The sequence below is a fragment of the Megalobrama amblycephala genome, linkage group LG4 (assembly GCF_018812025.1).
Source record: "Megalobrama amblycephala isolate DHTTF-2021 linkage group LG4, ASM1881202v1, whole genome shotgun sequence".
In the NCBI taxonomy this organism is placed as follows: domain Eukaryota; kingdom Metazoa; phylum Chordata; class Actinopteri; order Cypriniformes; family Xenocyprididae; genus Megalobrama; species Megalobrama amblycephala.
In genome coordinates this window covers 33339270-33361163 of record NC_063047.1, presented here as the reverse complement: position 1 = coordinate 33361163, position 21894 = coordinate 33339270, and the positions used below count along the sequence as shown (strand labels likewise).

Sequence of the window (21894 nt, the reverse complement as noted above, 5' to 3'; positions counted from 1 at the left end):
TCATCTACCAGGCAAAAATCAGATCAGTTAAATTAATAGCATACATTTTTCATTTGAGGTATCACAGATGTCTTTGGCAATGAACATATGCTTACTGGGGGAGAAAAGAAAGAGAGACAGAGAGAGAAAAAAATGAATAAGGACTGAACTAGGTTAGGATCTGGGGTAGGGAACTAGGATCTAGCAGGTGATGATGAAAGCTTTTCCCTTAATGCTTTGCCCCGTGATTAAAACTCTCCTCGTCCTCCCCAAAGCCTTGAGGCTTTAAACTGTAATCTGTGCAACCGAGGAAGCCGAATGAGTCTGGACAGAGGTGCTGGCACTGGAATGTACTGCGCTGACTCTTTTCATGTGGTCTACACAGAAGCTCTTTTATCTCGTCTGTACACCGTTTACAACTGAACGAGGGAGAGGGGGAAAAAGCAAGTCTGGGCCTGGTTTGGAAGAGAAAAATACCACAGTGAAAGAGAGGGGAGTGGAAAAAAAGACCCTTGCTCTCTCAAAAGCAGAGACAAAGAAAAGGACTTCCGCAGATCAGCCTTTTCCACAGACAGTGGTGAGAATAGGTGCTGCACCACGGTAGTGATTCCATTAAGTAAATGGAAATAAAGTGGTAGTGGACAACACACTGCTTTCAATTACCACTGAATATCTTTAACTACATTTGCCTTTCTTAAAGAAAATACCAATACATCCCATCCGTCCTAAATAGTATGAGGTACTAGAATTAGTCCGCAGGTTGAAAACCGTGTTTGTCCAAATTATATACTTTTTCAGAATCTACTTTTTTTTAATTTGTATTTTTATTTAAAATTTCCACAGTTTAGCTATAATTTATTTAGAATTTATATGGAAACAGTACATTGCAAGTACATATGCTAGCAAGATGTAAACTGTATATGATGTGGTATGACACAGGCCCAAATACTGATGTACCATCTTAATATATCCCTCTGTACTTTCAAAAGTATTATATTTTCCCCCCCATCAACATCAAAAGTACATATAATACAATACAAAAGTGTGGGGTCTGTAAGATTTTTTTATACAAATACACAGTAATAACAGTAACAATTCGATTAACAAACCACATTACAAACCTATGAGTTCTTTGAACACTAATGAGAGTTTTGAAATTCAAAATGTGAGATTTTAAACCTTCAATCTTTAAATTTAAAGTTTTTCCTTTCAGATTTCCTTTTTTCCATACAGACGACAACGTTGTCAAAAAGATTCCCGTTCACACGGATCCGCAAAAACAGGTCAGGCCGGTAGTTGGAAATGTCACTAGACCAAACACGTAATATACAAGTGCATGACGTCACCGTTTTCACAAATTCGCATTTTTGTAGTTTACTTGGAGACGATAACGGTATTGGTATCGTTTTCAAAAGCCTGCACTCTGAATCCTGTTTTCAAAGGATTGCGTTTTCTGAACCCCAAAATGCCATTGTTGTGTAAATGAACGGCCAAAACAAATAAAAAGTTTTCAGTTTTTAGTTGAAAACTGTGTCGTGTATACGGCCCCTAAGGCTGAAATTATCTACAAAAGCTTGGCATAATTAACTAAATGTTTAGTCACATTCCACATCCATTTATAATAACAGATCCAATTAACATTTATGTTTTCATACATTATGCATGTAATGCACAGGTGTTACTCTTGAAAATGCTAATATCAAAACTGGATGTTTTGCTGATAAAGATCAAATTAGGTTGAAGTTGTAATGACATTCAGCACATCACTGATGTTAGAGACACTCACCTGGTCGATGGCATCTGGATTTTCAGAGACGTCAAAGATAACAGCTGTGGCACCTCTCTGAACGGCTCTCTTCGCCTGTGAGGACGGTGACAAAGAAAAAAAAAAGTTATTCTTCTACAGTTGAAGGGCCGAAATCTCATCTAAAAGTGTCAATGCAGTGCTGAAAGTAAACAGTGGAAAAAAAGAATAAAACACTGAAGTGCAATATATATTATATATATTCTAGTACTATAATAGTAGCATACTAGTACTTGTATTATTATATACTAGTATTTATTAATATTTGATATTAGCTTTTATTTTTATATGTTCCGTTTTTATTTTCATTTTAGTTTAAGTTTCAATAATTTTATAATGTGCTTTTGTAATTTTATTCAATAGTTTTTTTATTTTTTCCATTTTATTTTTAATTCAGTTTTAGAAGTAATTTTAGTACTTTAAAGTTTTTTAAAGTTTTTCAACAAAATATTTAGATTTTATTTAAATTACTGATTACTTTTAATAGTTTGTTTTCATTTTAGTTAACTGTAACAACACTGGTAATTACTGCATTTATAGAAAAAGACAACAATTCAAAATACAAGAAACCGTAAGACCACAAACCCCAAATGCTTAAATTAGGAACAACAGTAGGCTCCACATCAAAGTTTCTTAATTTAAAAGATTTGGATTCATTTAAAAGCAGCCCATTTTAAAAAACACACTGCAGTAATGTGACTCTTTTCTCGAGGCTTAAGTAAATATTTCCACACCATGTTAAACATTCAACCTGTTTCTCTCCCAACCAATAGAGGTCGCTCTTACACTTCAGCTTGATGGCACACAAGAGTCAGTATGCAGAAGTACTTTGTGATGATTACAGTGGCTTTCTGTACATAACTGCAGTTCAAAGCTTTGATCAATGCGTTTAATTGTGCTATCATTGTTTCATTTGTTCACCAATTTATTGCCATCTTGATGTTCATTGTTTTATTATTTTAATAGATGATCAACATCACATAGCCAGAATCACATTTTGTTTACACACTGATGGCTGGGTATGTTCCAACTCCTCTCATGCGAAAGAAAAAAGAACAGGCTGAAACAAAAAAGGAAAATAAAGAGATCAAAGTGACAATGCGCAGCTCTATAACTCTGTTATCAGAGTTGCAAAGGGATGGCACCCTTCCAAGCCCAAGGCATTCTGGGTACTATGAGAGAAAGCATGGCCTCTCCACACACTTATGCATGTGTCTTATGTATGTGTGTGTGTGGTAGAGACATCGCCAGTGACTGTTCAACAAACAATACATGTACCCGCAGTTCACCATTCATTTATGTCAAAGTGATTTCTCTCGAAATCTCACGTAAAAGGTCTGAACGAGAAAGATGGTTTAGGTTGGGATTTCGTAGCTATAAAAGCAAAAAAATTACAGAGCGTATGATCATCTGAGAGTATTTCTCAACTTTTTTTTTTTGGTCCACCACTGCACCATCAGTAATTAAAATACGTACATATTTCTTATAACTATACAGACAGACAGACAGACAGAATTTCTGTTTTAGAGGTTTAAAGAAGCAAAATCTAACTAAACCCTAGCTCAAAAGTTGACATATTAACCATGTAATTTTATATTTTGATGTCTACCACACAACGATGAGTCTAGTGATGTGGTAAGCTGATCTTGGTAAATAGTAACTTGCAAGTCCAAATAAAATAAAACATTGGAACATTGTTAAAAATGTTGACGGCAACATTCATTATCAAATCTCAAATGTTTTTTCAACACGAGCCGCGCTGAATCCCACAGGAAAATGACAGTGAAACCAATTCCCATTCTGACTTCTGTTAAAGCTTGAGCAAGAAAGTGCAAGAGAACAAAAACAACCCAGAGAAAACTCATGGGACTGCAGGCGTATAGTACGGAGGGGTTGGGTGAGAGGTTATGCAGCAATATTACCACACTCAAAATCAAAATGAAAGGACAAAGGAAACATTTTGCACATTGACTGAACCCATTTTCCACCTTGTTCTGGCATCAAAAAAATAAACTAAACTAAAATAAATAATAAAAAAAAAAATCAAATAAAAAGGCATTGTAAGAGATAAGCCACACAATATTCTTATTTCATTTTTGGCAAAAATCTCTTATGGCCATAGACATACTTTACGGTCTTTGATGAGATGTTATTTTCATTTAAAAGTGAATATGCTCAGTAAACATCGGAACGAGGACGACGTGAGAGAATCCAATGGAATCCATTGGACACTGAATGAGGGAACACCTCGAGAGATGAAAACGAAGTGGAAGTTAATGACTGTTTATGTCTTGTCAACGTTTAGATTCATACTACCATTTCGCTGATTGACTGATCCAAAGGAATGCGGAAACAGACTGAACTCTCTCGCTCTACCTTGTTTGCTTCACATCAATGTGCTTCGAACGGTTCAGCTGTGTTTCGGCTCTTTTGAAGATGGCAATTTCAGTTAATTATTAATAGCGCTTGATAAAAGAGTTTTAGGAGTAAAATGAGGGGTTGGAAAGAGGGGTAGCTGACTGAAAGAACAAGAGAGAGAAAGAGAGAGAGCAAAAGAATAAGAGAGTGTGCACGTGTGGAACAGGCCAGAAGAAAGAGAGAGAATCTACTTTGAGCAAGCGATGTAACAACTTGCCTTACGACAGCAAAAAAAAGCTTCTTAAGACAAACCAAAGACCACCACGCAACCTCCCCCACACACACACCTTGTTCAGGTGTCCTGCACACAATGGCCACCAGCAGTGTTGAGGAATCTACCTTGAAACTGCAGCTACTCTTTTGAATAAGTAGTTAGCTACACAATAAGCTATTTACAAAAAGTAGCTAACTACATTCAAGCTAATTAATCTTTTTAAATATAAAACTATCTGAACATATCATTTATAATTTGATAACCAGAGTCGTACAGTATTTTTCTCGTCCATTGAAAAGTGTTTTGAACAAAAGACAAAGTTCCCTCAACATTTAACCAATGTATTTCCATGACTGTTTTGGTCATTAAAAACATTTTTTTTTTTTGTGTTCCAGACTATTGAACAGATACATTTACATTTAAATGCAACTAATTTGTTATAATTAAGAATACTTAAAATACTGCACAAGGATTTGTGCACACTGCAAAGAGACTGAAATACGTGAATCCTTTTAATGGAACCATCCAAACAAACAATTCATTAGAATTAACTGACCAGACTGAATTTCACGATTCCATCCACATAAGAAGTTAATATTATTGTACCTTTACTGTAGCAAAAATAAATAATATTGGATGCAAAATACATAGTTGAAATTGCAATGAACTTGCTAGAAAGCACTACATCTTGTACAAAAGTGACTGTGATCTCCAGGTGGGCTACAATCAATTTATAGACACTTGAAGCAATCATCTCTCCAATTTTTCTGCAATTTATCCTCTCGATTTTGACTCCTCGCCCCTTTTTATATTCCAGCAATCCTACACACTCACTTACTCACTGTGCATTGCTATAATTAAAGTAATTAAGTCCTCAGAAAGCAAAGCTTTGCCGTTACACTGTAATTTCAGGTTGCCTTCTGGCCGTTGGGATTCCTCAAAGATAAAGGCAAACTTTCCTCTTTTAGAGTTTACTAACATGTGGTATGATTTTTTTTATTTTTTTTTTAATCACCCTTCATCTTCTCTAAAAGTGCCAAGACATTACTTAGGCAAGTCCTAGATTCTTCAAGGGAAAAATAGCAAAAAAAAAAAAAAAAAAAGGGAAAATAAAATAAGCATCCAAAAGTCAGCAAAGTACAAAAGGTTGCCTACTTGGTTTCTCACAGTCTCTTCACTCTTTTGCCAGGGCTACACTTAACACGAAAATCCAAACAACTCACTTAGCTTAAGTTTACACTGAGGTCCTTACAAGAACCACAGCACTTAACGCTAAATAGACAGGCTAGAAGCTGCTCTTTTGCTTTCATTTTAGGTTATATATCTACTGTTGACTTGCGTCAATGCACGGGTTGAAAAGCAAAGAGAAAAATAAGAATTTTACATACAATTTACCAACAAATGTTAGGAAAACTAAATAAAAAAGGTGACTTTATTGGCTGCCCGAGGTTACTTTCTTTACAAACAAAACTACTTGGGTACCAAGTTGCAGTACTGTACACGCTTAAAAATAAAGGTTCCTAAAGGAGGTTTTACACAGCGATGCCATAGAAGAACCATTTTTGGGTCCCCAAAGAACCTTTCAGTGAACAGTTCTTAAAAGAACTATTTTTTTCTTAATGTGAAAAACATTTGAATAATCTAAAGAACCTTTTTCCACTATTTTTGTGGAATGGTTCCATGGAAGTTTAAAGTTCTTTATGGAACTATAGATGCCAAAAGACTCCACATAAAAATAATTTTCGCCTTTAAAAATATAACAGTAAGCATACAAAATTACATTTTAATATCACTGAGGTAAAGTCCAACTTCAGAAATTATATACAATACATATGGTTAAGGAGCAAAATTACTCAAATATTTTACACCACTGCAAAAAGTACTGTGGTAATAATGTGTTAATGATATCTGATGGCATTGCATTCAGATTGATCACTATATTGTTCTGTAATATGTTACTCCAAAGTACTTTAGAGAATACCGTGGAATTATCATTATACATGTCAAAAAAGGTACTTTTTTTGTTAATAACTGATGTACCATTTACTTGTATGTTTCAGTACCGCACCAAAACGTAGCCTACTTCTTAGAAGCTGCGTAATTGTGCCACACAAAACTTGCTGGAACCCTTAACCAGAACACACTTACACTTATGGGTTAATATTTGTCTTATGGACAAAAGAGTCCATTAAGCAACAATGGCTGAATTTTACAGCAACCATGAGTACAGAGTGTTACAATTTAAAACTATTTTTATGGGTGAAAAATGTTTATGAAGCTTGTAAAAGTCATGTAGTAACACAAATCACAGCACAAACCTAGTGCTAAATTAAACTTCCTTTCTCTCAGCAACTCTGCCTGGAAGTACATATAAAATCATTCAAAACAAACAAGGGATTTGGACTGGAAAATAGCTTTGTTTTAATAATAAATTTGATTTAATAATTATTTAAATTTCCTCCATTCATTTACACTAATAGTTCATTAAATAAACATGCACTACTATTCAAGTCTTTTATTCTCTAAAGGCTGCATTTATTTTATCAAACGTCTAGTAAAAACAGTAATATTGTGAAACGGTATTACAGTTTAAAATGACTATTTGCTATTTTTATTTATTATAATATGTAATTTATTCCTGATGCGAAGCTGAATTTTCAGCATCATTGCTCCAGGCTTCAGTGTCACATGAACATTTCTAATTATTATCAACGTTGAAATGCTGCTTAAATTTTAGAATTTATGTGCACCATGGCATTTCCATCCAGTGATTTTTTTTATCTGATATCCCAAAATGTGCATTAAAAACAGGTCGATGGAAACATAGCGAATGAACAATATCCAATATGCAACTGTACTAAGTGTCAGCATGCACATCTTAAAAGGTAAATCAGCAAATAAGAATTTTTCTATAAGAAATAAAATGTATGCACATCCAACAATTCTTTATTCACAAGCAGAGGAGAACTGGCCCCCCGACTAAGCCTGGTTTCTCCCAAGGTTTTTTTTTTTCTTCTCCATTTTAACACCTATTTGCCACTTGTTTGCCACCTGATGTCACCTGATGGAGTTTGGGTTCCTTGCCGCGGTCGCCTTTGGCTTGCTTAGTTGGGGACACTTGACATTTGATATTCAATAGTATTCTTGACATTTATTCAACAGTGCTTCTGATCTGCCTGCATTGACACTATTATTTAAGAGCTGCTGTGCAGCCAAATTATTTACCAGTTATCAATGTAAAGCTGCTTTGACACAATCTGCATTGTAAAAAGCGCTATATATAAATAAAGGTGACAAGCATCCTTTATTATCCAAGAAAAAGTCTAATTCCCTGACTTCTCTGTCACTTATTAAACTGCTCACATCACTTAGAGTTCACGCAGGAGCAGTAAACTAGCTTTGACGTGACTGAACTACTGCAAACAGATGGACACCTCTGAGACCAAAGTCACTAAAGTTTGAACTAAAGCTTGCCTTTACTTTAAATTGACATTTATTTTAGAGCATTCTCTCTAAAGATGAGAGGTAAATGGGTCTTAATAACATGCCATCACATAGTCAATGGTTATTTACTGAAAAACAGGTCTTGATTTTGGCCCAGTCCGTGGATGCAGCGACCTAACTGAGATGCCAGTCTCATTGGAGGCCCCTGTTAAGTAGTGCAGAACTAATATAGGATAATTTGAGGGAAGGCACCAGAAGACCCTGGACTACAGGTCAGCTTCTTGTTCAGACCTGTTCTGAGTTCAGTTTCATGCTGTAAGCAATAACAGTTTAAAGGACTGAAAAGATGAGGCTAGGTTCAGGTAAGTGGTATAGATTGGGCTAAATAACTTCAAAATAACCTTATAATGACAACGCTTTTTTACAGCTAATTAACAATGTTTTATGAAGCTGTTTAACAGAGGGAACATTCACCTGTTAATTAGCTAACTTTAGGGGTGTGCTGCTTATAAAATGCACACGCTAGTTCAGGTGAATAAAGCTGCCATTCATTTAGTTTACTGCTAGTTTGACTCACTGGATTACATCAGTTCAAAAATAAATCCAAATTTCTTTTCATTCTGTGCAATGCATTGATTTCTTCAAAATCGCCATACCACCAACCTTTTTATATCCAGTCAGCCTTTCAATTTCTCTCTTCTAACAAAATCTCTCATCACTCCCAGCTCCTGTTGCATAACCAGAAAACACACTTGCGCTTGATGTGCGTGCGTGTGTGTGTGTGTGTGTGTGTGTGTGTGTGTATGTGTGCGAGGGGCACCTAGCAAAGGGACTGACTCTGTCACGAGGCAAATACAAGGCTCTGAAAATGCATCCAAAGAATAACTCACAGAACAGAAAGACTGGTGTTTCATGTTTCCTGCAACTCACAAATGGATATAACATTTACAGTGTATAGTATATTTCTAAACAGGGCTTGATATTAAAGGATTAGTCCACTTTCAAATGAAAACTACCCCAAGCTTTACTCACCCTCAAGCCATCTTTAATTGTATATGACTTTCTTCTTTCTGATGAACACAATCTGAGATATATTAATAAATATCCTGACGCAGCAGAGCTTTATAATGGCAGTGAGCGGGATCAACGAGTATGAGCTGAAGAAAGTGCATCCATCCACATCCATCCATCATAAACTTACTCCACCTGGCTACGGGGGGGGGTTCATAAAGGCCTTCTAAAGCGAAGCGATGCGTTTGTGTACGAACTTACGAAGAAAGTATAAACTGGTGTCACGTCAGTTAAGCTTTTTCCGTAAGCTGAATAGGGAAGGCTTAGGATGTAGCAAAAGCTTTTTGAACTGCAAGAGTTTTACATTTTCTTCATACGCTGAATACTGAAGTCAGTCTGGCGGAAGCTAAATATTTTACTTGTTAAATATGGATTTTTTTTTTTTTTTACACAAATGCATCGCTTCACTTCAGAAGGCCTTTATTAACCCCCCGGAGCCGTGTGAAGTACACGTTTATGATGGATAGATGTGGATGGATGCACTTTCTTCAGCTCATACTCATGAAGCCTGTTCACTGCCATTATAAAGTTTGGATGCGTCAGGATATTTATTAACATTTCTCTGATTGTGTTCATCAGAAAGAAGAAAGTCATATACACCTAGGATGGCTTGAGGGTGAGTAAAGCTTGGGGTAATTTTCATTTGAAAGTGAACTAATCCTTTAAATTTTTTTCTCACCAGCCACTTTGGCTAGTGGTTTTCAAAGTTACTAGCCCCGATGGATGGATGGATGGACTACTTTGCCTTCACATTCAAGTAACAGACAGACTTATCAGTCTATACTAGTCCATTGAATTGGTTTTAAACCCTATTTTCCAGTCTCTAAAATTCCATATTTCACTAGAATATTAGTTCTTGTGGATGTGGATTTCTTCCCATTCAAGAGCTCCATGTGGATGTATTAAATCAAATGGTGTTGATTTGGAAAAACGAAATGTTCCTCTCCAGATGATACCCACTAGATCCATCAGCGGCACCTCAATGACAAGACACAGTGACGACGAGGCTGGTGATGGCCTCGGACGTTCTGTGGAAGAATCTCTGTTCATTATTTCATCATTAATAGAATGAACTCCAGCTTTGGTTCCCAGCTATGGCAGCAACTTCCTGAGGGGTCGTAAAATTGCCCTCTTCTCCATTTATCATTCTCAAGGCTCTTACCCCCACCCCCCCTTTCCTTTCCCTGCACTCAACGATCAGTCAAAAAACGCAGCCACTAATTTAAAGCCCATCGGCTTCCCGCTAACTCTGGTAACTGCAAACCCTGCGCCTCAGGATGGACAACCGCTAATTAAATTTCCCCCTCTTTTTTTTTGCTTTCCTCTCGCTCTCTTTTTGGGTGTATGTTTTGTTTTTATACCGGTTTTCCAGCCTTAACCATGCACAGGAAAAGTAAACAATCCTGTCTTTTCTTTCTCCTCTCCATACCAAATTTGAGGTAAGGTATGTTGCAAGAGTTTTGAAAGAAAACACATTTTAAAGCAAGTTTAAAGTCAATGTGAAGTGCAGTTTCTAACCCACTGTACTTACATAATCTGATAAATTTCTGAGTAAACAAGATAGTCACCAAAAAACAATTTACAATGGGAGTTTTTTCCATTGATTGAACTGACTGAATCATAAAAAAGTGGAAAAAGCTAGAATTCAGTCAGACCGAATGATAGTTTACTAAAACAACGCCTAAATAACTGTTTGGCTATTGGTTAACCATCCAATAGTTAACCCATTTTGACTAAAGAACATGAATATAATAAATATTGTGCATATACATTTATTTATTATTATTTATAATATGTGTTTATGAATCATTCACAATGTCGTTATCAAAAAGGTCTGTTTTGATTTCATGTTGACTTTAAAGAGCCTGTAAAGAAGATCTAACATCTTTAAACTCACAAACACAAAGAGATTTGTTTTAATTATAAAGCGAGAAAGTAGCGTTTGAAATGCTGTCATCACAATTTTGCCAGCATAGCCTATCCTTGTAGATGTACAGGGGAAAAGTGAAGCTAATTGCAATTCTGAGAGGCTCAACAATGTCACGTACACCATTCAGAAACTTTCTTTTAAATGGATGTGAAACGCTCTTGCTCAGTACAGTGGAGCATTCAGAGCTTTCACCAAAGAAGTCATTATAAATTAAGTGTGCGGTGGATTCCCCGTCAATGATAACTCAATCCAGGCGCGTTTAGATTTAATTACCGCAGCACGAGGCAAACAAACACACACATAAGTTATCTTTAATAAAGTTAACACTGCAGGGAGACGCTCTGCTGACACTGTCTTAAGACACAAAGGGCTGCCCAGGGTCACAGAGAGTTTAAAAATCTGGTGTCCCAAAGAGGTCAGCATCTACACTATCTTTACAACCAGCAGAACTATGCTAAAAACCTGCCTACATAATCTTTTTATTATAGTCATTCCACTGAAATAAAATTACACACAAATGAATTACCACAGAACCCAAACAAAAGTCAAGATGTCAATATTAAAATGAAATTAAACAAATGCATTTACACATTACCTTCTTAATAAGCTGGCATGATAACACACACACACATATATATATATTTTTTTTTTTACTACTGGGTGCAGGCCACTATAATTCATTTATGTAAGTGAGGATAGCAAAATAAAATAAACTGACAAATTATACCCAAAAATTCTTCATACAGTGGACTACCAGTAAAAATTTGGGATCAAAATGTATTCAGACACTTTGACCTGACCATGTTTTGCTGACATAATTAAGATTAATTTTTTTTTTCTGACAGTTTAACTCTGAGATCTTGTCATATTTTATTACCATTTTTTAAACTACAGTGAATAAACTGTAATTAATGAAATGTTCAAGGTGTCTGAATACATTTTGATTTGGCTGTATATATACACGCATATCTTCTACTTTCTACATATACATGCATACATACGTAATAGTAGTAGTAATTATCCTTTTTATACACATTATGTACATATACATCTTATTCATTATGCTTCTCAGTCATATATACATGCAAGCAGGCAGTTAATCGATGTGATTAATTATTCATTAAATGAAATGCAACTGATTTGGGTCTCTGATTGAAGAGTATCAGCCAGCGCGGAGTCGTCAGATCAGAGCTGCTCGTGCACTGCGGTGAATGAGGGCAGCTGAATGCGAATGACTTTAATTAAAGGAGCATGAGCTCTCTGCCTTCATACCTCTCTAATCTAACCTTCCCTTGAAGTGGCTCTCTGTGTGTGGGGTATATTTGAGCTAAGCTTCGTGTGTGCGTGTGTGTGTGTGTGTTGTGTGTCAGCGAGGGAGACACTTTGTGTGTGTGTCTGCGTCTTTGTAATGGGATCTGCATTTGGCGAGCTGCGTTTCTCCCCGGGCAAACAGAACAGCAGGTTTAGACCCGGCCTATACAAGACCACAACGACTTTCCAGCACTTAGATTAACCCTTGCAGCGGGGGGATTTACCAGAAGACTTCAATGATTTCGAGCAGGGGGGCAGCACTTTGATACAAGCACAAAAAACGAGGTGTCTCTCTTTCAGCGAACGAAGAAATCTGATGGAAACTCCTCGCTTCCTCTCACACGTTCATTCCGTTTTTTCCACTTCGGCCTCTCATTCATTCATCTTTCTCAAGGCTGTTCTGAGAGCAGGAAACAGGAGAAGAACTCTCCCTCTTGCTCTATTGTCCCTTCTACTCCAGAGAGCTGTAATTCAACCACCCACAATCCCTCCCTGCGCTCACACGTCTCACACTTTAACAAGCGTATCTTTACCTGACACACAAGCCGGTGGCTTCGTGCACCTGAGGCTACCAGGTGTGTTAGCCAGTCCCGTTCTCAGTTTCCTACCTCCAGTTCCCCCCTGCCACAGGAAAGACAAATCGCACATGAGATCTGTTTAACATCTCAATTGTTTCTCCTAGATGGCAATGAGATTAAATGGAGTGCAAATGGAGACTTAAGGCTCCAGCAGAGATTCCCAGAGGCCCTAGTAATCTCGCACGTCCCGTCTAGAGTTTCAGAAGAGATCTCAGTGTCACAAACCATGCTCAAATTTGCAAAGCTACAAATGTCTGCAAGATTCTGCATAACCATTTCTCATCAAATTCTTCCAAGGCCAAATTATCCGAGCTATGCTGTCCACATTCGTTTTTATAGCTCTATATTTTTAATGACGGCAATTAGCTTCTGTTTTATTTCTCCTCAGGAATTTTAGGAGAAACATCTGAGACAAAGTTACAAGGATAGTTCACTCATCATTCACTTCATAATGGAAGCTTGTTTCCGCCATGGAATAAAACAATTTAAGATAATTGCGACTTTTTATCTTTTTATCTCACAATTCTAACTTGTTTTCCTCATAATTGCGAGATATAAACTTTATGAGAAAAAGATAGATATAAAAATCGCAATTACGATTTTTCTCGCATATCTGACCTTTCTCGCAATTCTGAATTTTTTTTCTTGCAATTGCAAGTTTATATCTAGAAATTCTAACTTATATTCTCAGAATTGAGAAATGTAAACTCACAATTGCAAGTTATAAAGCAGCGGTCTCAAACTGCCGGCCCGCGGTCCATTTGCGGCCCCCCTCTCCCTCCACCCGGCCCGCAACTGATCTCTAAAATAAAACATAAAACGGCCCGCTAAATTATTATTATGCAAAGAAAAAGTCACAGTTCTAAGGGGCCATTCACATATCGCGTCACATAAGCGGCCGCGCCACTTTCTCCTTCTTTCCAAAGCGCTTTTGCTATGCAATCATGAGCTGTGCTCTCCACGATAACGAGGAAGTTTCAGCAAAAGAAAAATAGATTTCTAGTCCTTGCATTAGCTCTACTATTATTATATATTTATGGAGATGAGAAATAAAAACCAGCCCTGTTCAGCTATGATCAGCTGTTCGGCTGAGCTTTCGATGTTGTTATGGAAAGGCCGAAGCTCATCGGTTGGTCCTTGTCACATGACCTTCGGTGCGCTTGTGGCATTCTAAAAAAAAAAGCTGAGATGTTTTCATATAGCTGTGGCACAGGCACCTGGAAAAACGAGCGCGCCGCGCCGCTTCTATTATGAGTGCGCTTGCCTAAATTACAGCACTCACACAAGTCGCAAGCGTCAATTTAAACCACCGAAATGTGTCCATTTGGACAAATGTGGCTCAGCTGTCAGGTGTCTGGCAAGAAATAGTGTACAAATGTATTCAGGGATTGCATTTCTTCAGTACAGGTGTTATTCAGTGCAAGATTATGATGTTGTTAAAGCTAAAATAAAGTAAGGGAAAATATTTGCACCAATTATTAAAAACTAATACTGTATGTAACAATGATAGAGACACTGCTGCATTTTTTTTTTTTTTAAGTACGGCAAAAATATTTTAGTAATGAAATTTGAAGTAAATGAGAAATAATGCAAAGGAAAGTAAATTTTCTGAAATGCTGCGCTTTCTTGTGCTTGGATGTTAAAATGGCCCTCTTATGAGGTGTCAATCACATCAACGGCCCCCAGCCAATTTGAGTTTGAGACCCCTATTATAAAGACCAATTCTTAGGGGGGAAAAAGACTGACTTTTCTTCTCAGAATTGAGTTTATATCTCACAATTCTGACTTTATAAGAAAAAAGTCAGAATTGCAAGATGTAAACTCGCAATTCCATATTTTCTCAAAAAATTTTAGCTAATTAGAAGTTAATTCACAAATCAAGCAAAGTTAGAGTTCATCAAATATTAAACAAAGTCAACAGAAGTCAACAGAAGCTATATGTAGCTGTGTTGATCGTTGTTTATGTGAATAAAATCCTAAAATAAATCTGCTCAAAGTGACCATGTCTCTTCAGAAGACTTAAATCAAATAGTTTGATTCATATGGATCTCTTTATGAACTTTAAGTTTTGGTGGAATGGACTTTCAATGGAGGGACAGAAATCTTTGAGATTTAATTAAAAACACCTTCATTTGTGTTTCAACAAAAGTTTGAACAAAAGGTTTTTGGGTTTGAAACAACAGTCACTGATGACAGAATTTTCATTTTTGGGTAAATCGTAGAGTCTCCCTTTAATTTTTAATCAAGTAAAGCTTTTTATAACCCATTTTACTTCAGTAATGTGAAGCATTTCTAAGTGAAACAGGACATTGAACCAAAAAATAAATGGACAGGAGTGCGCTCGATTTTAAGAACAAGGCACTAGCGACACTATAGTCAGTTATTTGAATCTCTGGCAAAACACATGCTGACAAACTGAATGCAATGCAGACAAAAACATCTGCTAAATGTATAAATGTAAATTATTTAATAATGAAAATGTGAATGGGGTCAATTTTGATTTCGAGCTACACAAAAAATGTCCTCTAGGCTGTTTTTTCTGCATCTTTTATCTGTCCTCTCCCTCACTCCTTTTCCCTCGACCCCCCTCTGTCAAGTCCTCAACTTCCTCTCAATTAGCAGGTGTGCTAAAGCTTTCTTCTCCCTTCTCTCTTTCTGTAGCCCTCCAAGTCACTCACAGCTGACCCCCTTACACAAGCCCTCCTCACACGCACGTACGCACACACAGATACCACCCCCCTCCGGAGTATAAAAGAGTCTTAAAACTTGGGATGGAACTTAATCCATGAAAGGAAAAGCGAAAAGAGGAAAAAAAAAAAAAAGCCCGCCAAGTGGCCCGGCCCATCCCAGCATGGCACAGCGTTCAAAGAGAAACACACACATACTATTACCGCATCTGGCAGACACAACATTACATGCTCTGTTCGCCGCAACACCCTAAAGTGACGCGCTTTGCGTATTCTGCTCCATTCTCTTTGGAAGGGCAGCCTGGAAAAATCCACAGGTGATTTGCGAAGTCTTTGATTTTCATTCTCTTGTAAACACTAAAACAAAATACTTCCTGGGGGAGCTCTTTGAACTGAGATACCACCATGACATTTTCTCTGGCGGCTTATCCGTCTCCCTCTCTTGCGCACTCTCGTTCCCCTCCTTTCGCTTTTCCTCGAGCTCTTGTCTTAAGCTCCCCGGGTTTCTTTTCTTCTCTCTTTAAATAGAGGGCCAGGACTGTGAAGTCTAATAATGGTCATTTTGCCTCCCATTGAAGGCTGGGTAATTCTGCCAGGCCTCGGTTCACTTTGAAACACATGACACAGGGAGCTTCCCAGTGGCCATGGCAACTCACTCAGTGGGTTCCAAAGCCATGATTTCATACTTGTGGAGGGACAGAAACCTGCCGGCCAATCGGAAGAAGCTCCGCCCACTGGGAGAGAACCTTTGACACCAAGTAAAGGAAAACCCAGTGAGATAATATCAGCAAGTTGAGGCATACACAAACATAAAAGAGAAACCCCAGAGCTAGGGCCCCATCAGTGCTCGGCGCTTCAAAAACGCCAACCGTCCCCCCTCGCCCCACCCGTTCCAGCTACTTCTGTATGTTGTGTGTGTGCGCATATTAATAATGAACGAGTTTTCATTAAAACCCAATACGTCACAATCAAAAGACGTACATTAAAGCAATAGTTCACCCAAAAATGAAAATTATGTCATCATTTAACTTCATGCTGTTCCAAACCCGTGTATGAATTTCTTTCTTTGCTGAACACAAAAGAAGATATTTTGAAGAATATAGGTAAACAAACAGTTGATGGGACCCAATGACTTCCATATAAGGAAAAAAAAATAAAAAAAAATACTATCAATAGGGCCTATCAACTGTTTGTTTACTGACATTTTTTTTTTTCCATATAATGAAAATCAGTGAGATCCAATGTTGTTTTGGACCCCATTGACTTTAATTGTAAGAAACATGCTTCAAAACATCTTTTGAGTGCCACTGAAGTAAGTCATACATATTGGTAATGACATGAAAGTAACTTTTGGTTCTTGTTTTTGGTTTAACTATCCCTTTAGAGAAGTTAATTCACACATCTATTGTCAACAGAAGCTCGATGTCGGGGCGCTGATCAACGTTCATGTGAGTAAAAGCATAAAAAAATAAATGTTAAACTACAAAAGACTATTAAAGATGGGATATTTTTTCCTAATGAAAGCATGCTCTGACATAACAGCTCACTTTCAGAAGTTATTTTAACTATGGTTCGTAACATTTCTTACATACTTCTGATGTGCAGCTACTGTCTATATGAGTGTTCGTGTGCCACAATGCAGCTGCGCGAGCACGGTGGCTCAATATAACATACATCCGATGGTCTAAAATCGCATGAATGGCCAAACTGGCAAGCCTTAAAACACATACCTGTGTTGACATAGTAAAGATGCAAGTGAAAGTGATCTCACTTCGGGGCTCGCCGCTCGCACGCTGTCTGTGTGTGTTGACTCAGCGTTTGAGTTTGCACTTCGCCTTCATGTTGCTTCCATGCCGCTGACTGGAAGGGGCATAGTCACGTGACTACACACGCGGTAGTATGTTTTTAAGGGGAAAGTATTAAGATAAAAAAAAAACGAAATAATGGGAAAATTACGTCGGTTGGAGATTCTGAATTTCGGTTTCAATTACTTTTCGATTAATCGTCCAGCCCTATTGACTTTCATAGTACGAAAAAAAATATATGGGGACCCCGTCAACTGTTTGGTTATTGACATTCTTCAAAATATCTTCTTGTGTTCAGCAGAAGAAAGAAATTCATACAGGGTTTGGAACAACTGACAGAATTTTCATTTTTGGGTAAACCATCCCTTTAAAGGGTACCTATTATGCAAAATTCACTTTTACATGGTGTTTGACCATAAATGTGTGTTGGCAGTATGTGAGCAAAACCACCCTAGAATGAGAAAAATCCACCCAGTGTTTTTTTTACAATCTCAATAATTCATAAGCACTGTCTCAGAACGCCCTGTTCTAAGATTGCTCTCACTGTGACGTAGAATTGCGCTAAGCCCCACCCACGTGGTTTGATTGACAATCTGGTTTTGGCATAGACCCCGACCTCGGTGATCTGTTAACCATCCTCCATTGTTTCAACGACAGCTGGTAATGTCTCCTAAGAAACATAAGTGTTCTGTTGTGGGATGTAATAATGAACATAGTAGTTTTCACTTACTTCCGACATCAGAGCCACTGAAAACGCAGTGGATGGATTTTATTTACGAAGGAAAGGCGCCACTCAAAATTCCAAAATACGTTTATGTTTGCGCGAATCATTTTTTGACTGACTGTTTTGAGAACGAGGGTCAATTCAAAGCAGGTCTTGCTTCAAAGTTAATCCTCAAGTGTGGATCGTTGCCTACTGTTCGTGATCCAACGTCACCTCCAGAAGAAGTAAGTGTATTTAATGTTTTTTGAGCAAATAGTCATTTCAGTCGATGTCAGCCAATTCAATAACAAATGCGTCTAAAGTTGTTGTCGTCGTCGTAGAATGTCTGTGTATATAATTTAAACCTTGTTTGTATAGTGTGTATCCACACGTATATATATATATATATATATATATATATATATATATATATATATATATATATATATATATATATATATATATATATATATATATATATATATATATATATATATATATTTTTTTTTTTTTTTTTTTTTTTTTTTTAAAGATATTGTATTAAAAACTGTGTATGTTTACTTAGCAAACGTTATCACAGTATTTGTGTTTGTAGTTTCAAAAAATTGCGCGAACGTTATCACAGTGTGTGTGTGTGTGTGTGTGTTGCACATCCATAATTGCAAAGGGGGCGCGATTAAAACTCTATAAGTACATAAATGTATCAAATAACCATTCAGAGACGTCCTGCTCCATTCTCAATTGTGTTTCTTCTGCCGGAGTCTCTTCATCATCTGGGTCTGATTCCGGTTCAAACATGTACGGCTGAATGCCATACAAAACAGCGGGTCTCTCACTCTCAGCCATTCTGCTTCTACTGACTGTTTATTGCCATAGGTATGCAAGTTACGCCCTCATCCAAAGGCAGGGCGGGGATATGCAGCTCATTTATATTTAAGGTGGTACACACCAAAACAGCTCTTTTTAAAACAGGCCCCAAAAATGACATTTTCAAATGGTTATAATAAATTAACTGTGGGGTATTTTGTGCTGAAACTTCACAAATACATTCTGGGGACACCCAAGACCAATATTACATCTTGTAAAAAGGGGCATAATAGGTGCCCTTTAATATTTCTAATAGTGTTGTTATCCTCAACTAAAACTAAAACTATTCAAAATCATTTTTGTTAATTAAAATAAAACAAACAAGTTAAAATACAAATATTAGATGAAAAACTTAAATGGAAATTTGAAAAATACCAAAGCAAAAAATGAAAAAAATAAATAAATAATTAGAAATATAAAAAAAAACACACTAATAAAAATGACAAAAGCACATAATATAAAACATGAAAATAATAAGATAATTTAAATATTAATAAATGCTATAATAGTATTTAAATAATACTAAAATAAAGAATTAAAGCTATTTAGAAATATTTAAAAAAAAAAAAAAAAAAAAAAAATGAAAGCACATAAAATTACGAAAACTTAAAATTAAAACCGAAAATAATAAAAGCTAGTTCAAAATATGAATAAATGCTATAAATGACACTAAAATAGCACTGATTTTGACAAGACAAAGTTTGAGTTTCAAAATCAAAACATTTCTGCATCAAACTCTTTGCTCTAGCGGTGCAGCTTCATCTCCCTCTGGTTTTTAATCGAAGTGACTCAAGCACCGTGCAGTCAAGCAGCAGGTGGGTGGAGGTGCTTCAAGCCGCCTCCGGCCTGCATCAGGATTTAGCTTCCTTTCTAGAGCAATTACGGGACATAAAAAGCAATGTTCCAGCTCATCAAAGAGGAGTTCATCAAACGGTGATGTACGTGGAAAACGCACATACGTGGACACCTGTAAGCTGATCCAATCACTTTCCCTTAGAAACTTCTACAAATTAAAACCATAATAAGTGTTTTTGAGCACCAAATCAGCATATTAAAGTGATTTGTAAAAGATCACGTGACACTGAAAACTGGAGTTCCATGGGAACAAGATACATTTCCACCAAGTTAAAGAACTTAAATCAGAGGAAAAAACGATACTATTTGGATTGTTGTTTCTCTCACTCTCTCTCACACACAGACACAGACACACACAGACACACACAGACACAGAGAGAGAGAGAGAGAGAGAGAGAGAGAGAGAGAGAGAGAGAGAGAGAGAGAGAGAGAGAGAGAGAGAGAGAGAGAGAGAGAGAGAGAGAGAGAGAGAGAGAGAGAGAGAGAGCCATGTGGACTGATGCAATGGGAACGGGAAGACTCAGTAATGCAGTCGGGAGATGAAAGGACAGAACCCCTAGGCTGATTTTGCATGTGTCAGAGCAGAGCACTGTTTGGGGAAAAAAAGGATATCATGCTGGCAAGGAGACAAAAAAAGAGAAAAAAAAAGAGAGAGACCAACAAACAGATCAAAACGGCCTTCGAAAGAGAAGGAACCTGCTGGGAATGTATGAAGTATATTCACCACAGGAGAGACAACAAGATCTGTGTAAGATACACAAATAGGAGACAAGTTTTAATGCATTTGAAGATTAAAGGTTTGAGAAATAAAAGCTATGCCACAGATGTAACTGGAGTTAAAATGGTACATAACTAAATATTTGTAAGAACATTTGTCAATTTCTTTTTAAAACTTGGGGAAAGTAAAAAATAAGGAAAATAAAACATTCTTCCACTAATATTTTCTGCCTTACAAGCAAATATGGCAAAAAAAAAAAAAAAAAAACATAGCTCACTTGAGCTCAAAGTATACTTCGGCCGTCTGCGTTCCGTGGCGGTTCGCGCACTGTCCTTGTGAAGTAAACAATGTAACAGACCAATTTTTGTGAACGCACAAACGGTGCGCGTACAATAGCGCATTTGTAAGGTGAATGCTGAGACAGAAGAGTCCACTAGGTGGCAATATGCACAGCTGTGATGTACTGTGCAGTAGTTGAAGAAGAGTGTGTAATGAGTGATACAAAACAGTAAACAAAGCAGCATAATCCTTCTCCATAGTTTTTGTTTTGGTTCTTGTTATAAACTTTGCATGCAATGGCGGAGCCTCTACTTTTCTTCTTCTATCCTTCCGTGCGAATGTCTTATAAACGACACGACTCAGCGCTGTCCTCTGACGTCTGTTAGAGTATAAAAAAGCAAGTGTACTACGCTTGTGTCAAACGCATCTATCCGCACTCATCCACAGTTGTGCGGACACGACTGTACGTGAGACGGAGCGGACTAGGCCTTAAAGGTATCATGGGTTCCCTTATAACATCACATCCTTGCAGTTCAAAACCAGCTTCTTATTGGCTACTGAGGGAATCAGTGCACAAGGCATTAGACTCCAGGTCAGACATTCACACTGTACGTGAAAAATCACTTTAAACTAGTTTTCTGAAGATTCCCGATGAGAACAATGTGCACGATCCAATGATAGGTGAGAAATAATGGTGCAACAGAACAAAAGAATGAGCAGGAAAAAGAGAGGAAGCTGGAGAGGTGGGAGGTGAGCAGAGCGATGGCTCTCTGCGGACAGAGACAGGAAATGAAGGAAGAAACTGTGTACATATACATGTCAGTGGGGTAGCTCCGTCAAGACCTTACACAAATCGGTGAAACCTACATGACCTTTTCTCAAATATACACAGAGGGCAGGGTGTGACGAACCTGAGCCAATCACATCTTTAAAGGTGCCCTAGAATTAAAAATTGAATTTATATTGGCATAGTTGAATAACAAGAGTTCAGTACATGGAAATGACATACAGTGAGTTTCAAACTCCATTGTTTCCTCCTTCTTATATAAATCTCATTTGTTTAAAAGACCTCAGAAGAACAGGTGAATCTCAACATAACACCGACTGTTACGTAACAGTTGGGGTGTACGCCCCCAATATTTGCATATGCCAGCTCATGTTCCTAACATTATGAAAGGCATTTGACAAGGGCAGCCAGTAACGTCTGGATCAGTGCACAGCCGAATCATCA

At 37.3% G+C, this 21894-nt stretch overlaps 1 protein-coding gene across 2 annotated transcripts in view; it reads right to left on the bottom strand.

The window, feature by feature from the left end:
• The window catches only part of znrf3 (zinc and ring finger 3), an 86965-nt gene that overhangs the window by 5823 nt on the left and 59248 nt on the right, over window positions 1–21894 (bottom strand). For both annotated transcript variants that reach the window (XM_048188946.1, XM_048188947.1), the window contains exon 3: window positions 1766–1840. In XM_048188946.1, coding sequence (XP_048044903.1) covers window positions 1766–1840 — 75 coding nt within the window. The remainder of the gene's footprint in view (window positions 1–1765; window positions 1841–21894) is intronic.